Source organism: Ambystoma mexicanum, chromosome 9 (genome assembly GCF_040938575.1).
Source record: "Ambystoma mexicanum isolate Mex_15411 chromosome 9, UKY_AmexF1_1, whole genome shotgun sequence".
Lineage (NCBI taxonomy): Eukaryota > Metazoa > Chordata > Amphibia > Caudata > Ambystomatidae > Ambystoma > Ambystoma mexicanum.
In genome coordinates, this window is record NC_090931.1 from 653,219,116 (window position 1) to 653,244,348 (window position 25,233).

At 47.8% G+C, this 25,233-nt stretch overlaps 1 protein-coding gene across 1 annotated transcript in view; it reads left to right on the forward strand.

The window, feature by feature from the left end:
* Nucleotides 1–25,233, forward strand: part of PRPF8 (pre-mRNA processing factor 8) — a 497,675-nt gene that overhangs the window by 446,332 nt on the left and 26,110 nt on the right. Inside the window, exon 37 of the mRNA XM_069615406.1 lies at nt 20,643–20,836. Coding sequence (XP_069471507.1) covers nt 20,643–20,836 — 194 coding nt within the window. The remainder of the gene's footprint in view (nt 1–20,642; nt 20,837–25,233) is intronic.

The following is a 25,233-nucleotide window of genomic DNA, read 5'->3' on the forward strand; positions in this document are numbered from 1 at the left end:
GCAACCAGAGGAGAAGCCAGCTGGATTCCTTTTCTTCAGAACCAAGGTACTGTCTAACTAGGGGTACTTAACATTTGTGTGTAGCTTGCTTGTTCTTAGTGGAGCCTTGCAGTAGCTGCCTTTTGCAGAGTTGCTTGCATCTTTGCTTTTCACAAGCCTCCCAGCTTGTGGCCCTACAGTGATTATTTTCTACAAACTCTTTATATAACATTGTGCAAGAGGTTTGTGCTATCTACAAGAAGTACCACAGCTCCCCTAGACTTTGCTAAATTGACATTGGCTGTCCTGGCTCCCTGCAGATTCTTCTGACCCTTTCAATTTGTCTTTAAGTCATACATAAGCTACTTGTATTGCTGGGAAAGGGCTAACCTTTACTTCATAGGGGGATTGCAAAGTACTTACCTGTTCAGAGAAACATGTTAATCTTTGTTTCCTTCCCTAACCTTTTCCTTTTTCCACAACCTAAGTGTTAAAGTGTTAAAAAGTGATAGATTAATGTCCACCGTGTCCTAGCTAATGAAGTCAACTCATGGTGTAGGAAGCGTGTGCGACATCCCAAAAGGGTATCTACTTACTTAACTGAAACTGAAGGAGTGTATATTTTAAGTACATTTTATTGTTGCAAATTGCCCTTTTGAGGGTATTGGTTCCTCTGACGTATTCCACATCTATGACAGGTAATCACCACAGCTGTGCTGCTTTGGAAAATGTTCTGTATCAATGACGTTGTTACGTTGTCCTCGAGGGCCTCCGTCGAGCCGACGTTACCGGATGTTATAAGTAGGACGCACGACACCCGTAGCCTCAGTTCCGTTTTTTCCACGAACGTGTTCACTTCGGAGATCTCAGCGCGCCTCTGTTCCACTGTTCTTCGAACTTGGTGTTTTGTGAAGATATCACGTCTTCGTCTTCTACCCCGTGGTCAGGATTCAAGAAGTGTCGGGACTGAGATTCCATGATGTCACTTACGGACCCGCATGACGTCTGCCTCTGGTGCCTCGACGAGGACCACGCCACCGATGACTGTGACGATTGCCAGTCGTTAACGTCAAAGGCCTTGCGGGAGCGGAAGAAGCTTTCTGTAGGTAGGTTTTCCAAACCCTGAAAGTTGAAATCCGCGGGGCTTTCGACTGACGATTCGAGGGGCCACTCTCCGCGTCATCGGCTTAAGTCCAGGGGGTCTCAGGTGGTTCCCGCCATTCCTCTGCCTCTTCGAGGCATTCGCGGAAGTGCCGTCACCAGTCGCCTTCCCCGTCCTCAGCCGAGGACTCCGATAGACGGCGGGTTGCTTGTCCCAACAAGCATTCTTCTCCTGCGGAATGGGATGCCGTTCCGTCTGCGCCTTCGAAAGAAGCCAGCAGGGAATGTGCTAGGCCCACCCCTCGCACGCCTTCGGGCTCGGGCAGTTGGCACGAATACCGGGAACCTTCGAGGTCCCAGTCGGACAAGGTGCATCGCTCTAGCCATGCCCGCTCCAGATCTAGATCCCGGTCCTCGACACCCTCGCGACCGGTGGAGCCTGTGAGGTCTTCTAAGAAGACGTTGACGCCATCGGCGCCATGTCCGTTGAGGGACTCTCGAGGATCCGCCTCCGAGGAAGTCATCGGTGCCAAGGCCGTCGAAGGACACGCTCAGGGCACCGCCCTCGAGGCCTGTGTTGAAGCCATCGGTGCCACGCTCGACACCGATGCTGTCGACTCCCTTGATGCCTTTTGTGGAGGCTTTGCCGGAGGTACCCCGTGCATCGGTGGAAACTGAGGAAGGCCCTGAAGAAGTCAATAAGGCCTGTATTTGAGCCTTTTTCTGTGCCCTTATCCAGGGATTTATTCCAGCCTCTGGATGACATCTCAGGGGTGGAAGAAGGGTCTGATGAAGGTTTGGTTCCTGATGAACTTTTGTCTGGTCATAGCCAGTTGGAAGACCTGCGTCAGTCTTTGCACGACGCCAGTGGTCTGGACACCTCTCCGCAGAGGGCGGCGGAGCCTTGGACTGCTCCGGTGAGTCTCCCGGCAGTGAGCAAGTCTTTGCCGAAAAAATACCGTTCAGCCAGTAGTGACCCCTGCTTCTTGACTACGCATCCCACTCCGGAGAGTTTGGTGGTGCAGGCTGCTACGGCCCCAGCAAAACAGGCGTCGTACCGTACCATCCCTCCTGAAAGGGACTACAAACGGTTTGATGGCTGGGCGAAGAAAGTGGTTTCTTCAGGGGGTATGGCTTTACAGGCAGCCAACTCTGTGTGTGCCTTAGCACGTTTCACTCACACTCTGTGGAATTGTGCGTCTTTGGCGGCTGAACTTATTCCCGAAGGGGAGGAACATGTGTGAATCCGTTCAGTCGGGTCTGGACATGGCGGACTGTGTCAGCCGGTCCATGGCGGCGAGCACCGTGATGCGCAGATTTGCGTGGTTGCGGAAGTCGGGGTTTGCTCCTGACGTACAAGCCCGGCTTCTCAACCTGCCCTTTGATGGTGAACATCTTTTTGGCAGCAAGGCTGACGAGAGCCTTGAGAGGTTGCAGACCTCCAAAGCTGCAGCGAAGTCGTTGAGCACTGCAGTTCGCCAAACTCTGCCTTTTCGTCCTAGGGTACAGCATTGGAGGGGAGGTTCCTTTTGATACTACTCTTCCTTTTGTTAGATCGAGAGGAGCTGCAAGTCAAAGGGGCCACCTTAGGAGTACCAGGGGTGGAAAACAAGGTACTCGAGGTGCCAAGGCTGCTCGGGAAGTTGCCTCTTTGCCCTTAGGCACTGCCGCAGCTGCTTCAGCTCAGTCATGAGGCCATGTCCCATGGTTCGCTGGTTGGGGGGAAAGCTGGCGCAGCATCTTGTAGAATGGCGTGCCATTACCTCAGATGTGTGGGTGCTGGAGATCATAGCCCATGGCTACTGTCTTCCTTTCCGGCAGAGGCCTCACGACAATCCACCAGGGAATCTCTCATTGAAGAGTCTGGATCTGCGCCTTGCGCAGGAAATCATATCCCTGCTGGAGAAAGGCGCCATAGAACTGGTGCCTGTAGCAGAGAGGAACAAGGGATGGTATTCCCCATATTATTTGACCCCGAAAAAAGACTGGGGATTGAGACCCATCATGAACTTGCGTGGTTTGAACAGGCTCCTCAGGAAGGACAAGTTCAAGATGGTTACTCTTTCTCAAGTCCTCCAGGCCCTTCAGCTTCAGGACTGGTTGGTGTCTCTCGACCTCAATGACGCTTACTTTCATGTGCCGATTCATCCCAAGCACAAGCAGTACCTGAGGTACGCGGTTGGCGACTCGCATTTTCAGTTTCGGGTCCTGCCGTTCGGATTGACCTCCGCCCGAGGGTCTTCACCAAGCTCATGGTGGTGGTGGCAGCGTATCTCCGGAAAGGAGGGATTCACGTCTACCCCTACCTGGATGATTGGTTGATCAGGGTGCGCTCTCCCGAGCAAGTCCTGGATCATCTCGGTCACCTGCCACTCCCTTCACAAGCTGGGCTTCTCACACAACTTAAAGAAGTCCCACTTGAGACCTACCCAGCGTCTCCAGTACATCGGAGCAGTGCTCGACACATCTCTGGGGCAGTGTTCGCCTCCCCAGGTGAGGGCTAATCACATTCTGCAGATGGTGCACAAGTTTCAACGTGCCCAGAGTCTCCCGGCGTTCGAGTTCTTGAGGTTGCTCGGCCTCCTGGCATCCTGCATTCTTCTGGTGTCAGAGGCCAGGTTGCGGATGAGATCTCTGCAATGGGCTCTCAAGCTCCAGTGGTCGCAGTCCTTCAGCAGGATGTTGGACCCTGTTCAGGTGCTGCCCTCGGTCGCCCAGGATCTTCTGTGGTGGACCGTCGAAGGCAATCTGATGAAGGGTGCTCCATTTTGGCTACCCTGGCCAGAGGTAACAATCGTGACGGACGCGTCCGTCGGAGTCCAGACTCCATATCAATCTGTTGGAGCTGAGGGCCATCAGGCCGTCTGTGTGGGGGAAGACTGTCCTGATTCTGACGGACAACACAGTGGCCATGCACTACCTCAACAAAAAGGGGGAGGGGGCAAGGTCTCTCGCTCTGTGCAGAGAGGCGATGCAGCTCTGGTTCTGGGCCATCCAGCAGGAAATTTCGATCTCGGCAGTTCATCTGGCCAGAGACGAAAACACAGCGGCGGACGCTCTGAGCAGGCAGAGTACGGTCTCACACGAGTGGGAGCTGGCTCAGGAGATTCTCCTGGAGATCTTCGCCCTTTGGACGACCCCACAAGTGGATCTCTTCGCCACCAGTGTCAACTGGAAGTGCAAAAGATTCTGCTTGCAGCAATTTCCTCCAAGAGGAGCCTTTGGGGACGTGTTTGTAGTGTAGTGGTCCTTTCCACTGCTGTACGTGTTTCCTCCAGTCCCTGTCATTCTGCAAGTGCTGCTGAGGTTCGGTTCCCGAATGATCCTCATTGCTCTTGCATGGGCCAGGAGAACGTGGTACCCGGACCTTCTCGACATGTCCATCTTCCCTCCATGCCGTCTTCCCTACCGAGATGATCTGCTCTCACGGGAGGGGGTCAGGTTCTCCATCCAGAGGTAGAGTCCCTCAACCTTCATGCTTGGCTTCTGAAAGGTTGAGGTATAAGGATTGGGACCTCCCTGAAATGTGGTGGAGGGGTTGCTTTCGGCCAGAAGACCTGCAACAAAGTCCCTGTACCGTTGCCGTTGGAGAAAGTTCTGCGACTGGTGCAGGGTTAAGAATGTGGATCCTTTCATGTGCCATTACTATGGTTCTGTCTTTTTAGTTTTCGTTAGCCCACAAGGGCCTGCAAGTGGGTATCATTAAAGGTTACCTGGTGGCGCTGCCATATTTAAGCGCTCGTCTGAGGAGTATTCATGTTTTAAGATTCCTTTTGATTTCTCAGTTTCTGAAAGGGCTCACTAATGTGTTCCCACCGTCACCTTTCCAGGTGCCCGGTTGGGATCTGAACCTGGTTCTAAAATTCCTAATGGGAGCTCCGTTTGAGCCTTTACATTCTTGTCCTTTGAGACTCTTAACCTTGAAAACTGTGTTTTTAGTTGCGGTCACTTCCGCTCGCAGAGTGAGTTGCAGGCACTATCCGTTAAGCCACCCTTCACAGTGTTCCATAAGGACAAGGTTGTCCTTCTTTTCTGCCGAAAGTTGTGTCGGAATTTCATTTAAGCTTGAAGTTCATTCTTCCGGCATTCTATCCTCCGCCGCATCCTGGTAAGGAAGAGGAGAGGCTCCATAGGTTGGATCCTAGGAGAGCTTTAAGTTTCTACATCTCACACATGTCCCGGGTCAGAGTGGACGATCAGCTCTTTGTAGGTTACGCTGGAAGGCGTTTGGGACAAGCTGTTACTAAGCAGACTTTGTCTGGATGGATTATCTTGACAATTTCTGAATGTTACCGCTTGGCGGGTAAGGACCCTCCGGTAGGCTTACGGGCCCATTCTACTAGGGGTGTGGCTGCCTCTACTGCTCTGCAGAGGGGTGTTCCCATTCGTAAAATTTGTGAAGCAGCCACATGGGCCTCTGTCCATACTTTTGTCAAACACTACTCCCTGGATTCTATCCATGGCCAAGATTCTCCTTTGGCAAGACGGTCCTCTATTCTGCAATTTAATTGGGCATTCTTAAATTCTAAATTCTTTTCCCACCTCCATACTTTGGTACTGCTTTGAGAGTCTGTCATAGATGTGGAATACGTCGGAGGAACCAATCCCCTCGAAGAACAAGCTACTTTCTTACCTGGTAACGTTCTTTTGATGGGATGTTCCTACGACGTATTCCACATCGCTTCCACCCTACCTGCCCCTCTACAGAATTTCTTATGCGATTACAGCTTTCGTTTCCGCAAAGCTTTCTGTGGTTATTGTGGCAGAAGATTGGTGCCACACGTTCTGGGAAAAAACTATAACTGAGGCTAGGGGCATCGTGCGTCCTACTTATAACATCCGGTGACGTCGGCTCGACGGAGGCCCTCGAGGACAGTGCATCGACGTAGGACGCAGACGCTGAAAATTTTCCGAAGCAGCACAGCTATGGTGATTACCTGTCATAGATGTGGAATACGTCGTCAGAACATCCCATCGAAAGAACGTTACCAGGTAAGAAAGTAGCTTCTTCTAAAGAAGGCTTATTTTAAAACGGACTGTTAAATTATTAATGAATTATTTTAATAAACCTTGAGTATGTGTTATTTGACTCCTTGTATTTGTGAACCTCTGTTACATCTCTACAGCTCACATTGACCCCTCTTGAGATCAGTCTGGCTGCTCAGTCACTCTACCAACTTATGTAGTACAGACCTATTCCAAAGGTTGGGTTCCCTATTGGCAAGAGGACAAGGCTGGTTCTTGACCAACACTGTGTTGGCTGGGGATGTACCTTAAGCCTTTTGTGGTTCCTGTGTGCTGGGTAAGAATAAGTGCAGTCCAACTGGTGAGAACTACACAAGACGTATCTGCTTGTTATTAGATAACCCACCTTTTAATATAGGCCTGTACTACAGAAGTTGGTAGTGTGACTGAGCAGCCAGGCTGATCTTAAGAGGGGTTGTGTGAGCTGTAGAGCTGTGCAATTGAAATCCGTAAGCACAAGTAGCCAAGTAACACTTAAAGTTATATATAAATATTTATTTATAATATACACAAGGTTTAAATAAGCATTCTTTAATAGGCTTTATCTGCTAGTAATATTCAATCAAAGTTAGCATTGAGTTTTCAAAAGACAATAAAAGTTGGTAAAGGCTTTTCGAATGGATTGTGTCCTCCAACGTATTCCACATCTTTGACGTGTAATGTTGACAGCTGTGTACTTCGGAAACCTTTTCGGCAGAGTGCGTCCTGCGTCGGGTCGATGTCCCTCGTAGGCCTCTGTCGAGGGCGACGTCACCGGATGTTATAAATGGGACGCACAGCGTCCGTAGGCTCAATTCTGATTTTTCAACAAATGTGTTTGCGTCTGAGACTCGGCGTGCCTCTTGTATTCCTTGTGAATGTCTTCTTCAACCCCTCCGACTCCGCGGTCTGGCTTCAAGACTTGCCGAGACTGCAAGTCGAAACATTTCGATAACCGATCCGCATCGCATTTGTTTGTGGTGCTTGGGTGAGAGTCACGACACAGACGACTGTTCCAAATGCCAGTCGCTAACTGCTAATGCCTTGCGACAGCGTATGGGAAACCTTCAGGGGGGTAGGTGTCAGGTTCCTAGGTTCTGGAGGCTTTTCTATTACTATTTTAGGTGAGGTTGGGTTGTGTTCACAATTTTTCCTTGACCTCATGTTAGCCAGCTGTGACTATCCCAGTCCAAGATGGTGAACTTCCTGCTCAGCAATAATTGGCGGCTGTCCATTGTGATGCAGTTTGGAACCTCTGGAGAGGTTCTAAACTGCCTTTCATTCAAGACCTGTTGAGAAGAAGTCAATGTTCAAGAGCTCCTTTAAAGACTACAGAAATTCCAGTAAAGAAAACTCATTTCAACAAGAAATCAACATCTGGGCCAGAGATTTCATTCAGATAAGTGACAGTAAAAGAAACTTGTCTTTACTTTGAAACTAGTGAAAATGCAATTGCAATGTTAAAGATAGTTGGTGTTCTAGGAAACAGAGGAAAAGCAATTTTAATTTGGAATTGTAAACAGTATTTAAGAAGTGAGCAAATGGTGTGCGCGAGTTTCTTTTTAAAAGAAGTTACCGAGTTTGAGTTGCGCGTGAGCATGGGCGTTACATTGTTTTTCTAATATGTGCGTTAAGTTAGTGCCGAGCGATTTAGAGGAAGGGACCTATCGCCATAGTTCCTAGCGTCCTAAAATCAGGAAGCGAGTTGCGTATTCGGCCCCAAAGACCGCGGTATGGCGCAGCCGTAATCCATTGCTTAGAGGATCGGTGTACATAAATCAGAGTGCGCGGTTCCTGGAAGAATCCTTTTCGTTAGGCGCAGTGAATTCCTGCACGCATCATTTTATCTCGGAATTGGACACCAGCTCTCTTCACGCGGGCGCGGCGGTGAGCGAAGAGTGCTTGTGAATCAGCAAAGTATTTTTCTTTTTCTTCTGGAGTCACTTGAGAAGTTTTGCAGGAACTAAAGTCAACGCAAATACAGAAGTAGATGTACAGTGCATTAAGTGACCAAGAGACTGAAAGCAGCAAGGCAGTTCAAATAATAAGGAAGAACTTAAAAAAGTCAGTAGTAGAGAATTGATTACGAACCAAGACCAAGCAGTGTGCAGGAATTAGTTGCCAAGGAATAAGAAACAGCAGTAGACAGTGAAAGCGAGTGTTGGAAAAACACACACCAATAGCACAGCACAGTAGCAGATACAGTTCTACTAAGCCAGTGATAAGGAAGAGCGAAACGGAGTTTTTAGCTCAAGTTGTTAAGCAAATTCAGAGCTTCATCCTTAAAAAATGCCCCAGGCAGTTAGCTGAAGGTAGACGGGTAAGGAGAGTTCTGAAAAGTGAATAAATAATTTATGGGCAAGTTTATGGTTTAAGCTAATTATACTGCATTATTTACGGGGCTCCAGTGAGCAGTGTTGTCAAGTGTTCAAGGGAACCAGAAGAATCCTGTCAATTTGTTATTTTATCCACTTCCCCTTTCCCTCCTACCTGGTCAACCTAATAGTTTTGTTGGATGCACTGGGTTGGGTGATCTGGTGGGCTATTCGTCTGCTACTGCAGGATTTACAGCGCTGGGACCTGAGAGAATGAAAGGCCCACGTTAAAAACCTACCCGAGCAGAGATGCAGTCCGAGACAGAGGTGTCAGTGGGATCATTAGCTAAGATGCTAGCTGGGATGAGAGAGGAAATGGAGTCACAGAAGGAGACTGCAGAGTTAAGTGCCAGATTAAAGGAGTTGAGTTTTTGGGTGCAGAGCTATGAGGGGGTGTGCCAGCAATTTCGGTGGTTACAACTCCTTTGGCACCACCTGAACGGTTTTCAGGAGACCAGCAGAAGTTTAAATCTTTCTTAATGCAATGTGAATTACATTATATGTGTAGACTGGAGTCTTTCCCTAGTGAAAAAGCTAAGGTGGCATTTTTGATCTCTTGCTTGGCAGAAGAGGCAGCAGCATGGTCAGTTTTTGGTTGGTGCGGGGGCTAGGGAGTTAGAGAGTTGGGAAGCATTTAAAGTAGAATTCAGCAAAATGTTTGACAGGAGAACTGACTCCGTGTGTAGATAATGAGTTGTTGGATTTTAAACAAGCAAACAAGGATTTGACAGTCTATATTATTCAATTTCGAGCACTGGTATTGGAGAGTGCTTGACCAGAAAAGGTCTTCACTTTTCTATAGGGGCTTGCGAGAAGAGTTAAAGGATGCTTTGTCTACTGTTCAAGAGAGGCCACTATCCAGTGAGAAGTTAATAACTCTGTTGAAATTAGATGCAAGATTGAACGGGAGACGTCAGGAGCGTAGGTCAGTTCCTGAGGGAAGGCTTTGGGTTCGTAGTGAGAGACCCAGAAGGGATTTAGTTCGAAAGGAAGCGAGGGGTCCGGTGAGAGAAAGACAGTTTAGACCTCCTTTAACCAAGGAGGAGAAGGAGAAAAGAAGGAAGGAGAATCTTTGTTTATATTGTGGGGATAGTGGCCATTTTGTCGGGAATGCCCTAAAACTCCCCAGAGATTTCAAGTGTAGCTGGAAGAGGTCAAGTGGTAGCGAACACAATTCAGGCATTGGTACCGCACATTGCAATTGTTTCCTTGTGGAATGAAATATGGGGGCCCTTGTGTGCTTGATTCTGGGGCAACAGGTATGATATGGCATTTATAACGCGCCCATACACAAGTGTTTCAAGCCGCGACGAGGCGGGGGGGAGGCAAGGGGAGACAGACAACAATCCTACTAGGCCAGGTGTCCTTCAGATCGCGCAAGTGCAAAGGTAGAGCGGAGGGGAAAAAGTGCAAGGGGGAAAGCGAGAGGGGAAGTGCAGTATATGGTTAGTAGAATAGCAAAAAATAAATAAGGGCCAGCTGGTGGCAAGTGCAAGGTAAGTGCAGACAAGTGCTGGGAAGGGGGGCTGTAGGGATACAGAGACAGTCCCGCAGTGCAGGGGTTGCCAGGGAGGCAGTGCAGGGGAGAGTGGCTGGGCCAAAGACCGAGTTCGGTGGGTGGCCCAGTAGCAGATTCAGTGCAGTTTCAGTAATTTTAGCAGGAGAGAGGGGGAGAGAAAGCGGAGGCAAAGAGGAAGGTTTTGAGGTGCTTCCGGAACCGGAGATGGTTCTCCTCAAGTTTCAGGGAGGCAGGAAGGCTGTTCCAGAGGGAGGCCCCTATTCCGGAGATCTACCCCCAACTCAGTGCTTGGAGAAGCGGCTGACCCTGAGGGAGTTGGAGGCGGATGAGCGGAGAGCTCGAGAAGGAAGATACTTTGGAAGAGAGAGTTGAAGGTATTTTGGCCCAAGGCCCCAGAAGGCCTTGTGGACAATGCAGAGGGTTTTGAACTTAATCCTCGCAGCCACTGGGATCCAGTGTAGCGATTTCAGTCCTGGAGAGATACGGTCCCTGAGCTTGAGGCCAAGGACAAGTCTTGCAGTCCTGTTCTGGATGAGTTGTAAAGGGCGGAGAGTAGAAGCAGGCAGATTTAGATAGAGGCTGTTACAGTAGTCCAGCTTCAAAAGAACCAGGGCTCTAGAGACAGTGAGCTTCTGGGGGAAGGAGAGGAAAGGAAGGATACCTCTGAGGAGGTGTAGCTGGTAGTAGGACTTCTTGGAGACGTCGGATATGTGAGCAGAGAAGGAGAGTGTGCAGTCGAAGATGACCCCTGAGGTTTTTTGCCTTGCAGGTAGGAGCAGGAAGAGGGCCAAGAGAGGCCGGCCAGAGAGCTGCAGGGAAGGAGGGAGTGGGTGTGCCGATGAGTAGAATCTCAGTCTTACTGGCATTAAGGCAGAGGTCATTGGCGGCACACCATTCTTGGATAGCAGAAAGACAGTCTGAGATGAGGGAAGGAGAAGAGGAGGCCGAGAGTAGCCTGAAAATGAGCTGGGTGTCATCCGCATAGCACTGAAAAATGGGGCAGAGAGCGGCGATGCGGTGGGCAAGAAGTGCCAGGTATTGGTTGAACAGCCAGGGAGAGAGGTTAGATCCCTGGGGGACACCACAGGTAGAGAAAAAGATGTCGGAGAGGAAGGACCCCAGTTGGACCTGGGAGGGTCAATTGGAGAGGAAAGAAGTCAGCCACACCAGATCCTGACCAGTGATACCCAGGTTATCACGGAGACGGTTGAGCAGGATGGTATGATTGACAGTATCAAAGGCAGAAGAGAGATCAAGTAAAATGAGAACACATGGAGTATTAGAGTCAAGGTTCGAGAGCAGGTCCTCACGGATGTTCAGGAGAGCAGTTTCCGTGCTTCTGGCAGCTCTGAAGCCAGACTACTGGTCGTGAAGGTAACTTTATTGATAGACCTTGGCCATTCGGTTAGGGGTGCCACCAGTGGATAAGGAAATTCAAGAACAGGTTAGGGCTGTAGGTGGAACTCTGCTTACTTCAGGTCTCATTACACAAACCACAGTGTCCCTAGGAATTAAAATTTCAGAAGGTCATTGGGAACACATCATGTTTGAATTAATTGACGCACCTCAACTGCAGGTAATTCTGGGCATGCCTTAGTTGACTTTGCATAACCCTTTAATTGACTTGGCCAAGGGAACAGTCTAATTTAGATCAGTTTTGTCAGGAACATTGTGTCAGTGCATGGGAGGAATGTGATACTCGAAAAAGTGAGTGAGTTTTTGGCGGATGGTTTGATTAAGGAACATTTGATTGGGGTAGTGGTAGGAGCTCTGCCTTAGTGTTGGAGTTTGAGGATGTCTTAGTGATGAAGAGGCAAATGAGTTACCACTGCACCGCCCCTACGATTGTAAGATCGATTTGGAAGATGGGGCATCAATTCCTTATGGCAGAATATATGTGTTGACTGGAGAGAAAATGAATATCTGAAGAAATATTTGCAGGGAAACCTTGAGAAAGGGTTCATTCGTCACTCTCAATCTCCAGCGGCATCACCACTATTCTTCGTGCCCAAGAAGGATAAAAGTTTAAGGACTTGCATTGACTACAGAGCTATCAATAAGATTACTATCAAGAATCGTTACGCGCTTCCGCTGATTTCTGTAATGTTGGATACCATTTAAGGAGCTAAAATATTCTCCAAGTTGGACTTACGTGGAGCCCATCATCTGGTAAGAATCGGAGAAGGTGACGAATGGAAGACTGCGTTTTGAACTTCTTTTGGATTGTTTGAATACCAGGTAATGCCATTCAGGCTTTGCAATGCGCCAGCAGCATTTCAGTATTTCATCGAGGTTCTGCAGGAATACCTGGATTTTTTTGTAATCGTTTAGAATGATGACATTCTGGTATTTTCGCGAGAGGAGCATCAGCATCAGGAGCATGTCCAAAAAGTATTGTTGAAGTTGCGAGAGAACCATTTGTTTGCCAAGTTGGAGAAAAGTCAATTTCACACGACAAGGGTGGAATTCTTGGGATTTGTGATTTCTCTGGCAGGGTTGGAGATGGACTCCAGCAAGATTAAAGCTGTATTGGATTGGCCAACTCCCACTTGTGTGAAAGATGTGCAAAGTTTTATTGGGTTTGCTAACTTCTATTGCCGATTCATTCAAGAGTTTTCGTTAGTAGTGACGCCTATCACATGATTATTGAAGAAGGGTGTGAAATTAATTTGGGAGAAGGAAGCTGAGGAGGCTTTCCTTTTCCTAAAGAATAAGTTCACCACTGGACCAATACTTTTGCATCCTGATGTGGAACACCCATTTTTCGTAGAAGCAGATGCTTCAGGTGCGGCTTTAGGGGCAGTACTTTATCAGACATCGGGCCAGTTACATCCTGTAGCCTTCTTTTCGAAGAAATGTTCAAGTTCTGAGAAGAATTACACCATCTCTGACAGGGAACTTTTGGCGATCATGGCAGCGTTTGGTGAGTGCAGGCATTATTTACTTGGAGCTCGACATAAAGTAACAGTTCTTACAGATCATCGAAATTTGACTTTTTTGTGCTCAGCCAAGATGTTGACACAGCGGCAGCTCAGATGGTCTCTTTTTTGCTGAGTTTGATTGTGATTACCTTGAAACCCAGCCAGCTGAATTGAAAAGCAGATGCTTTGTCGTAATGTAATCCACAAAGCCTTAAGGAAGATCCTTTGACACCTGTGCCGCTATTGAAAGACACAGACTTTGATTGCAGAGGTACACAAGGTTCTGAGTATGAAGTAAGTAACCCAGTAAGTCCCGTAAATCCAAGTCCAAGGGTATGTCCACTGACGATTGGAGCGCCGTCACCGGTAGTCTTCCTCATCCTCGGAGGATTGCGCCACGAGGAAAGTGGCTTGTCCAACTAAGTCCTCGACTCCGCAGGAATGGGCTGCCTTTAGTGTGCAGATGTTGGCGATTTTCCAATCGCAGGGCACAATTCCGTCCGCCCCTTCTAACAAAGCCGTCAAGGAACGGTCTCGATCGTGGTTCGTACGCCTTCGGGTTCCGGTCCTCGGCATGATCCTCATGGGGAACCTTCGAGGTCCCGTTCGGACAACGTTCAGGATGGTCGCAAGAGACGTGCTTCCAGGTCTCGATCCTCGTCCACAGCGAGGCGACAGAACCTGCTAAGGGCTCAAAGGCGCCATCGGCTATGGATGTCAATGCTTTGCCTTCGTATCAGCCCTCGCTACCGTTGGCGCCCTTGCCGAAGCCGTCGACGCAGAAGCTCTAGATGCCTTCAAGGCCTTTTCGCCCAAATGTACCGTCTGAGATCCCTGGTACTGTGGATCCTCCAAGGAAGGCTTCTTCCAAGTCTGTCAGGCCTGTTATGGACTCCAGACCCTTGCTGTTCTGAGACAGGACTTTTACCTCCCTCTGGATGACATCTATGAGGAGGAGAGGTCAGATTTAGATGTTGACCAGGTTGAGCCTGATGTGGCTCCTCTTTTCAGGGGATAGCCAATTGGAGACTTGAGACAAATGTCTTCATGACGCTAGTGGCCTGGGCACTTCGCCTGAGGTGGAATTTGGCAGGCCTGAGCCTGGGGCTTATGCGAAGTCATCATACAGGAGACTTATGGCTAGAGTAACTGGATACCTTGGTTGGTCGAGTCCTCCTGAAGCTTTTATTCAGGATGACTTAATGGACATTTTGGATCAAGGTCCGTCCTCTGACCCGGTGTGGCCATTTCATTTAATCCTGCAGAAAAGGGTGGCGGGTGCTTGGCAGACCCCGGAATCTCTTCCGGCAGTTAGCAAATAATTAACTAAGAAATACCGTCCTTCTGGTAGAAACCCCAGCTACGTTTCATCTCACCCCACTCCCGAGAGTTTGGTGGTTCAGGCTGCTATGGCCACCTCAAGGCAAGCGGCGTACCCTACCATCCCTCCTGATAGGGACGACAAACGCTTCGACGGATGGGCACGCAAGGTGTTTTCTGCGGGGAGTATGGGGCTGAAATCAGACAACTCCACTTGTGCCTTAGCAAGATTCTCACACACTATGTGGAACTGTGTTTCTCTTGCAGCCGAGCATATTCACCAGGGGGAAGAAAGGGATGGGTTTCTTGCTCTCATGCAAGATGGCAAGGATGCCATGTGTGAATCCCTTCAGTTGGGTTTAGACACAGCCGACAGTGTTATCCGGTCCATGGCTGCAAGCACCGTTATGCGCAGATTTGCGTGGTTGCACAAGTCTGGTTTTGCTCCGGATGTGCAAGCCCGTCTTTTGAACATGCCCTTTTGATGGCACATATTTGTTTGGCAGCAAGGCTGACGAGAGCCTTGAGGGGTTGCAGACCGCAAAAGCTGCAGCAAAATCTTTAAGCGCAGCTGTGCATCAACCTCCGCCTATTCATCCTAGGGGACAGCAGTGGAGGGCAGGTTCTTTTCATTACTAGGAGCCGCCAGTCAAAGGGGTCCACGTAGAAGTACCCGTGGTGGTCAGGGAAATGGAGGTGCCAAAGCCGCTCAGGCAGCTGCCTCTTTGCCTTCACGCGATGCAGCAGCTGCTCCAAAACAGTCATGAGGCCATGTCCCATGGTTCGCCGGTTGGGGGCAGACTGTTTCAGCATCTCGAAGAGTGGCGAGCCATTACTTCAGATGCATGAGTTCTGGACACAATCGCCCACAACTACTGCCTTCCCTTCCTAAAGAGCCCTTACGACAATCCACCAGGGAATCTCTTTGAAACTTCCGGATCCGCTCCTTGTGCAGGAAATTTTGACCCTGCTAGAGAAAGGCGCTATAGAACTGGTGCCTTTAACAGAGGGGAACACGGGATGGTATTCCCCTTATTTTTTTATCCCAAAGAAATACAGGGGATTGAGACCCATCCTGGATTTGCGTTGGTTGAACAAACCTCTCCGGAAGGACAAGTTCAAGATGGTCACTCGTTCTCAAGTCCTCAGGCCCTTCAACTTCAGGATTGGGTGGTGTCTCTGGACCTGCAGGATGCTTGCTTTCATGTGCCGATTCATCCCAAGCACAGAAAGTACCTAAGGTTTGCACCTGGCAACTCGCACTTTCAGTTTCAGGTCCTACCATTCGGATTGACCTCAGCCCGAGGGTCTTCACCAAGCTAATGGTGGTGGCAGCGTATCACAGGCGACGGGGGCGGGGGGGTGGTGATTCACATCTACCCCTACCTGGACGACTGGCTGATCAAGCATTACATCACCTCGGTCTCACCTGCTGCTCCCTCCACAGGCTGGGCTTCTCCCTCAATGTCAAGAAGTCGCATCTGACACCTTCCCAACAGCTCCAGTACATTAGGGCTGTGTTGAACACGTTCTTGGGGAAGTGCTTGCCTCCCAAGGTGAGGGCTCATCACATTGTGCAGATAGTGGACAAGTTTCAACATGCCCAGAGTCTCCCGGCTTTCGAATTCTTAAAGTTGCTCGGCCTCATGGCATCCTGTATTTTTCTGGTGCCAGAGGCCAGACGGAGGATGAGATCCCTGCAGTGGGTCCTCAAGATGCAGTGGTCGCAGTTTTCAGGCAAGATGTCGGATCCTGTTCAGATTCCAATCTCGGTCTCCCAGGATCTTCTGTGGTGGGCCAGCGAACGGAACCTGATGAAGGGGGAGCTGTTGTGGTAACCATGGCCGGAGGTGACTGTAGTGACGGATGCTTCCCTCACAGGATGGGGCACTAATGCCGACGACTTGACCGCCAGCAGTCGTTGGTCTCCTTTCGGAGTCCAAACTCCACATCAACCTGTCAGGCTAGCCCCAAAGGCGCTTCTGCCGTCTGTGCGGGGGAAGAGAGTCCCGATCATGACAGACAACACAGTGGCCATGCATTGCCTCAACAAAAAAGGGGAGGGTTAGGGTCACTCCCGTTGTGCAGAGAGGCAATGCAGCTCTGGTTCTGGGCCATCCAGCAGTGAATTTCGCTCTCAGCAGTTCATCAGCTGGAGACGAAAATGCAGCAGCGGACGCTCTGAGCAGGCAGAGCACGATCTCTCACAAGTGGGAGTTGGCTCAGGAAGTGCTTCTGGAGATCTCTGCCCTTTGGGGAACCCTACAAGTGGATCTCTTCGCCACTGTTGCCAACCGGAAGTGCGAGAGATTCTCCTCAAGGGAATTTCCTCTGAGAGGAGCCTTGGGAGACGCATTCGTAGTGGATTGGTCATTCCCACTGCTGTACGCGTTTCCTCCAGTCCTCGTCATTACTCAAGTGTTAATGAGGTTACGGAGGTTCGGACACCAGATGATCCTCATTGCTCCGGATTGGGCCAGGAGAGCGTGGTACACGGACCTTCTAGAAATGTTCATCTGCCTTCCACGCCGTCTTACCTACTGAGACGATCTGCTCTCGCAAGGGGTGGGGCGGGGTCAGTTTCTCCATCCGGAGGTCAGGACTCTCCACCTTCACGCTTGGTGTGATGATGGTGTTGCTTTCGGCCAGAAGAACAACAACAAAATCCCTGTACCGTTGGCGTAAGTTGAGACTTTGAGTTATTACCAACACCCATTGCCCAACCGCAATGGCCAGTTTTGGCATCTCTATTTTGAATATATTGCTATTAATTCAGACGGCAACAGCTAAAAAACTATCCTTTCTACAGGTGGGATTTAACCCATGACCAGGGCAACCAGCAAATTGTAAATAAGATAGACAGTCGATGTCACACCTATTAGGTAAAACCTACATCATTACCTAACGAGAATCTTGAACAAAGAATTGACTTTGCTTACAATTTTGTTCACCAAGTTCAAATGACAATGTTTTCTAAATTAATGTTTTGTTTTCTTTCCCATTGGTTTTCTTTTTTTCCTAATTCAATCCTCTTACCCCCTCCTCTTTTTCTGTGCTACATTGTGTGCAATTACTACCTTTTATTTTCGACTGATCGTTTGTCTAAATTCACTACTTATTTTATTTTATAAACATTTCCTTGTGGCTATGGTACTTATCCTTTTGCATTTTAATGTATGTAGCCCTGATTGAAAAAAGTTATCGCCGAAACACGTGTCTCAAAAAGGGCACATCAAATATACTCTAACTCTCAAAAATACCTTGTGTTGACTATTTTTGTGCTGGTGCTGCCTACTAAGTGAAGAAGGGCATCCAGATCCCTGTTTACTCTACACTTGCAAGTTCACAGACCAAAGTATAGACCTTATTTGAAATACCTAACAGTAGTTCTAGGGAAGTCAAAACCTTTTCATACACATTCAGTACAAGTCGCACCTATTCTTGGGGAGTAAAACCCAATGGATACTTTTTACAATTACTTCCAGTAATGCAAGGGCAGTAGACCCTTCCAGTTGTATGATTCTTAGAACAAATCACTTAATCAGTCACTTGGAAAATAAACTTTTGGTGAATAGTGAAACACTTATTCTAGGTGCAGTAAAAACCTATAACTACTTCTGTCATAACAGTTATACTAGGTGAGTAAAACCTAAGGATGTAATATACAATTACAGGTGATTTTGAAATCCGGGGACCCCAGATTGAGGTAATCATTAACTCTTTTAACTTACTTTCGGGATGGCACACAGCTAACACAAGGTAAGTAAAACCCACATACTTTTTTAACCTCACAATGAAGGGGAAAGTAAAACCCAATGTCACATTTTACTGAATGACTCAAAGTTCTTGTCGGTAGGCAACAACCTAATACAGACTTATTAAGGACAGGCTAGCAGCAAGACCCAGTTGGGGGACACAAGTACAATTATCCTCCCAAGGACTAATCTGATGATACCAACACTTTACCTTTGGGAAGAGGCACAACCTAATCACTGGAGAGTAAAATACCTTCACATCTACTTTCCATTAGACTGGCAAAACAGTTGCTAAAGAAGAAAAGGTGTTAACCATACTTTTAAGAATAGTGCATCACACCTTCGATATCAGTAAGAACTTTTATAACCATTCACTCTTAGAATTACAGTCCCAATCCCTTCAAAGTCTTTCCCTTATTCTTGGAGCACAAGTGTTCTCAGTGACAGAAGGGGGGAGGGGCACTAGGACCAGTGACCAACAGGCAGTGTCAGAATAGGTTATTTATTAGCAAAAGTCAGAGTTCCTTAGGAAAACTGGGCAAACAGGTAAGTACTTCACTTTAGAGTTATAAGAGGGTCCAGAAGCTTCGCAGAAGACACCCTAGCAGGATTCTAGCAGTGGGAATGGGTGCACTGGATGAGATGCCTCCCCATCACAGAAAACAACCCCACAGCTACTCAGAAATCCTAACAGGCTTAAGGTATGTACATACCCAAGCCACAGTACCTCCGCATTGACGATTTTGCAGCAGGAGGACTTCAGGGTTTGCAGCCAGATACCCAGTCAGTGAATTCCTTGTTGTGGAGACTGAAAACAAGACCTCAAAAGGGACTTTGACGCAGGGATCGATGAAGAAGGCTCTAGGCAAGATTTCCCTCGCAGCTGAATGTGGTTCTGTGGGTTTGGCGCTTTTTCAATAAGCACAGAAGACTGAAAATCGCGGTTGTATTCTTGTCGTTTCAAAGGTCCAGCACTCTGAGGGGACTTTCGAGACTTGATTCGGGTCTCTGGAGATCCACCAGGATGCCCACGAAGTTTCAGTGAGATTCGGAATTCGGAACACCGTGCACTGCACGATAGGTTGAGGTCCCAGGGTATTGGGGTATTGCAACAACGCAAGGTCGCAGCAACGCGTGGGATGGCTCAAAATGCAGGTCTCCTCGAGTCTAGCACCTCTCGCCAGGCTCTGGGTCGGAGTCCTTGTTTTCAGAGGCCCCAGGTCGATTGGAAGGAAGGGCTACAGCATGCACCGGTTACACAGCAGATCCCTGGAAATCATTTCCACCGCTTTTCCTTCGTCATCCTCTTTGGGTTAAGTTCCAGTGATCGACATGTCTTCAGCTTCCAGGTTTGCAGTATTTATCAGGAATTACAGCAAAACCTCTGCATTCTCTCCTGCTTTTTAAAAGAAGGGGCGGTCTGGTTGTCCAATCAGGACAGCCATCCCCCCACTGGGATTTGTGCCCATTCAAGCAAGGTGTAAGACAAAGGGCTGTGGAGTTTTGGACTTCTTCCTCACTTCCTGCTCTCAGACAGATAGGAGCCTGGGCGGGGAGTCCAGGGGACTCCCCCCGAAGACAAAAATCACACAAAGGAATTTCCCGCCCTGGATGTCAGGGGAAGGAACAAGAAACAACAAGAAACACAAAAATGGCGAAAAAAAGAAGACGGGCCATTTTGGTAAAAATGGACACCCTTAGGTCCCTTTGCTGCAGCTGTGAACACAGCCAGCTGTAAAGGTGCACCAAATGAATACAAGGTATCACTGCCACCAGCCATTGAAGGTAAGTTTGCCACTGTAACAGATTTGTTAGTTTTAAGGTGGAAAGGTGTGCTGGCTTCACAGAATAAAATGTAAAAGGGATCCAAAGATCATTTCTACCCTTTGGAACTATAGTTCTTTCAAGGTTAGCAAAAGTAAGTTAAAGGGGAGCCCCTAGGGCAACACAGCAACAGGCACTTATTGCCAATAAGTTGTTAAAGAGGGTAACTTTAAAAAGACACTATGGAGAGTCTTAAAAATGACACCCATAAAAAGAGTTAAAGATTATGTGACTGTGGAAAAAGGTTCCCACTAATAAAGCAAAATGTTCTGGGGTTGAACCCGGTCAGGAAGATTTAGCAGTTCTGTGCAAATCTTACCCAACATTTGCCTATATATGTCAGGACAGGTATCAAACTATGGCAAAATGGTGGAGGTGGCAGGAGAGTTCCATTGATGCCAGTGGAGGGAAAGATGAAAGACAAATCTTTCTGAACAGAAAGCATGCAGGATGCCCGATAGAAAGTCATAACATGCCAAGACAATACATCACATACCCGGTGTCCATCCCTACCAGTAACAAAAAAAGAGTGGAAATCCAGAGGTTTTCTACACAAAAAAAGGACTTGCTAAAGGAAAGCATGCTAACCAGAGGAGTGGTTCTGTACATTCTGAAGAGGATCCGAGTTTATAGAGCTAGAAAGATGTCAAATGGACAGAACTAGGCAGGCAAGCCAAGCACTAAGGCTTTCGCAGCTGTTCTTTCAATTGATTCAAAGCCCTCCTGAGTGAGAGGACACTTACTTTGCATGTGACTAGAACAGGTACCTGCAACATCAATACAAATTGAGACCTTTATGCTTCTTTTTTGCCGAGTATTGATATGTTACTTTTATGTTACTTAGGCCTTTTCGCGTCTGATCCTGATCCTGAGAGCTCTGCATGTAAATAATGATCGTGCCAAGGTCATTCTGAAGCCGGATAAAACGACCATCACAGAGCCGCACCACATCTGGCCCACTCTGACTGATGAAGAATGGATCAAGGTGGAGGTGCAGTTAAAGGACCTTATCCTTGCAGATTACGGCAAGAAAAACAAGTAAGACAAACACTGTTTATTTATTTGTGTCCCCCTCCTTCTCACTATAAGTGATGGATCTTCCAAAACCCTTCAACCTGCTCACTCAATGCAGAGTAATTAGTTTCCTGGTGCTTCATGCCGAGACACACCAATCAAGTGAAATTAGAATACTTCTGAAAAGGTTTAGCACCTATTTCTCTAGTATTATCTTGGTGTTAATGCTGCAGGGCATCATAGCCTACCTTGTTTCAAGTTGTAACTTTTTATTGAAACCCTTGAGGACTGACTAGCCTGATTCTCTTAAAGCCACTCTGATTCAGAATGCTTTGAAGCGTCAAGGAAATGCATCACAATAGGGGACACAAGGGTCTGCCAAAGTACCAAACATTGACATTTCCACCACAACAGTTGGCAGTGCTTAAAGAAAGCAACACTTGTGAGATGGCTCACTTAGTTCTCAGAGTAGCATGCAGGGAAGTAGAAACTGTTATGGAGTTTTTCTAGTGTCCATACAGCTAGGACTCTCTCCTTGGCAATACAGAACTCCAACTCTTATTGCACCCTTGGCATGGGAGCCAGCCAATCAGGTGGCATAAAATGAGGGCTGAAACTGCTAATCTACACCTGCGTTTCATGCCGCCTGATGGGCGTTTCCCCCATCCACCATTTTCCCCCACTAATCCCCATAGTCATTTTGTCCGCCAATACCCACTTTCCAAATTGCTGCAGCGGCGTGTGCCGTCGCTGCAGCTCCTTCAGATTCTGTCCCTGCTCCGTTTGGCCGCAATGGCAAGGGAAGAAGTGCTCCATACGGAGCCCCGCCTTCCTATTCCATGATGGCCATCTGTGTATAGTATTATCTTTCCATGAACAGAACGCCGGGAGGCGACTCATTCAAGGAAAGAAAATACTTTCCTGCAAGCCTTGTCCCTGCCCGTGGGACGGGTGCCAAAAGCATTAAGCACCCGTTCCAAGGGCTAGAACGGGTTTTAACTGCCCCCGGGAGCGGGTGCTTAATGCTCAAGTATAGGTGTTAGGCAAGATTGTATGTAGTAACCCAGTGGGAGACTACACCAGCCTTGTCCTCTTGGCAATAGGTAACCCAACCTTTGGTATAGGCCTGTACTACACAATTTGGTAGTGTGACTGAGCAGCCAGGCTTATCTCGGGATGGGTCAATGTGAGCTGTAGGGTTGCAACATAGAGTTTCACAGTGACAGGTATTCAAATAACTCTTATTCTCAAGGTTTCTTGTTTAAAATAATTATTTGGTAGAGTGACTGAGCAGTCGGGTGTTAGCGAGGATTCTCAGAAATGTGCTAATTCCTCTCTACCTAAGAGACTCCCAGCTCTTTTGCTGGACTCTAGGACTTTTTCATTTTTTTCCTGGAGAGAATGAGACCCTTTTCCCCACTCATGTATTTTAATGTGATGGGAACACTGTTTCTTTTAGTTTTTGGAGTCTGACAAACGCCATAGGCATCTTTTTACATTGTAGCACAAAGCACCTTCAGTGTAGTGCTACAGACTTCCCCAAAGGCTTAAAACACCCTTTGATAAACTGTTTCCAAGAATAGTAAAGTGAAATTGACTTTATTTTACACTTTACATTTCTAGACCCAGCACACACTATCTTACAATAGGGTGCTGGAGTGGTTACCTAGTATCCCCTTTGACTAGCTTCTCCTGTAACAATTTTGTTACCCTTTCCCCGATGAATGACTGGTGGTAGTGGTTTACTTTTGACTACCGTGGTGTCTTTACCGTGGGCTGCGTTAGCAGCTACAGTAAAGCACCCTTGGGTGCCATTTCTGTCCAAATGGCTCCAGACTTCTTTTTTCGCCATTTCTTTGTGGAAAGGTCCTTCTTGAGATTTACATTGCGCGCCAACCCAGGTCTGGTCCCTTTGTTCGTATTTGTCTTTGGCAGGATTCACGAGTGAAGCCCGCCTTTGGCTCCAGGGTGTCTGATGGGGGCAGGAAGTGAGGGAGGTGCATGAAATTCCCTCTGCTCTGTCTCCTAGGAGACAGGAATGCACTTCTAGTTGATTGGCCGGCTGGCTGTCCGGCAAGGACAGCCACCCTGCTCGGTGATTGACACCCAGGCTGGAATGAATGGGAGAAACTTGCTTAAAAGGCAAGCCTTTTTGGCTTGGAAGGCAGTCGACCACTGGATGAAGAAATCCGAAGAAGAACTTGAAGAGGACGCCTGCCTCAACTCCTGGACCATTGGTTTGCCCGGTGAAGCCCTGCTGATGTGCTGAAACTCCAACTTCGTATCGACAGAGAAGCCCCTGCAAGGAAGACTTCTCCCTTTGAGTTGGTGGGACCAATCAACTCCAAAGTAATCCTTCTGGACATAGGAACAGTGGTGCTGTTTGCGGTAGATGCGAGGAGCTGAAACACTGAATTGCCACTTGTTGGAAGATAGCTGGTTGCTGTCGGTAACCGTCCCATTGCCGTGCAGGAGTCCCCAGAAGTCCTCCCTCTTGTCCCCACGACTGAGGCCCAGGAACACCAGGATCTGCAAAGCTGCACAGGAACAGAAGTTATCTGCTGCCTTTCTTCTAACTAAAGGTACAGTAAATTCGAAGAGAACTTACTACTCGTAGATTTGTTTCTACCCTTCACAAGCCTAAGAGCTTGTCGCCCTACATTGATTCTTCTTCTTCACTAAAGACTTCTAAAACATTGTGCAAAGACTTTTCTACTTTCTTCAAGAAGTGCTTCAGCTACTTAGACTTTTGCCTTTTGACTTTGGCCTAGCCTGTTTCCACTGAGAGACTCTTCTCTCCTCTGACACTGGGGAGGGTTGGAAAGTATTTGACTGCTTAAGAATAATTGTGATCCCTTGAATGTTCTGAATAACCTTTTCTTTGCCACATCTCAGTGCTATTCTAAATGCTAACAGTAACATATCAATGTACACAGTGTCGTAACAATTGATGTCACCTGAGAGTGTAGGAAGTGTCTGTGTGGCATCCCCAATGGGTGCTTGCTGATTTAGAAAGTGTGTATTTTGGAGATATTTGTGTTTTGCTATAATATTGCTCCCTTCTAAGGAAGGCTTATATAAATGACCGGTAAGTAAATAATTGTTTTATCAAGAAACCTTGAGTTTAAGTGTTTGAGTAATTGTCACTGTGAATCTTTGTGTAACCACTCTAGTGCTCACATTGACGCCTCTTGAGATAAGCCTGGCTGCTCCACTGTGCTACCAACCTGTATAGTTTAGACTTCTACCAAAGGTTGGGTCCTATTGCCAGGAGGCTGAGATTGTTGTAGGGCTCCAGAAGAGCACTACCCCAAATCTGTACCTAACACAGGCTTATCTCAAGAGGGGTCAATGTGAGCTGTAGGGTTGTTACATAGAGATTCAGTGACATGTATTCAAATAACACTTACACTCAAGGTTTCTTGATCACATAAATATTTATTAATTTAACAGTCAGTTTGAATAAGCCTTCTTTAGAATCGAGCAATATATGTAAAACAAATATACTTCTAAAATACACACTCTGTTTCAGTAAATCAGTAGAGTAGAGACCTATTTGGGATGGCACACATACTTCCTACACCCTCAGGTGACCTCAATAGTTGGGACACTGTGGGCATTGATATATCACTGGTAAGTTTAGAGCAATACTGTGTTTGTTGTCAAAAGGCAAAGGGTAGGGGAAGAAACAATGGTTAACAAGTTTCTCAAACTAGTAAGTACTTTTAAACCCCCAAATGCAAAGTAAATTAACCCTTACCCAGCTATGCAAGGAAAGAATGTATGCATTTTTGGTGGGACAGATCAAAGCACGGCCAGAGGTTAGAAGAGTCCTCAGGGAGCCAGGACAGGCAGTTACTTGAGCAAAGTCTAGAGGAGCGGAGGCACTTCTTGAAGGTAAGTACAACGTCTTGCACAATGTTAGTTTTGTAGACGAAGTAAAGGCTGTTGGGCCTCTAGGTGAAAGGCTTGTGAGGGGCAAAGCTGCAAGCAAGCTACACAAATAAGAGGCAAGTGCCCCTTAGTTCACAGTACCTTAGGTCTGAAGAAATGCTTCCAGCTGGCTTCTGTTCCTGTTGTAGGTCCTGCAGATCCTGGGCCTCAGTTGTGGGGACAAGAGGCAGGACCTCTGAGGACTCGTGCACTACGATTCAAAGGTCGGCGCCAGCAATGGGCAAAGTTCAGATCAGCAGCACTTCGCGGTTTCAGCTTCTCGCAACTAGCACCACTGCGATTCTTTGACACTTTGTGGACATTCCTTTCTTCTGGGATCCAGCACTATGTTAAGGTGGCTCAGGCTTGGTCAGTCCTGCTTCGAGGGAGTCTGCAAGATCTTCCTGGAGCTCGGGTCCTGCTTAAAAACAATGCACTTTATTCTAGTGTTCCTGTCCCCTGGCACTCTGTTCCTGCAACAGCAATGG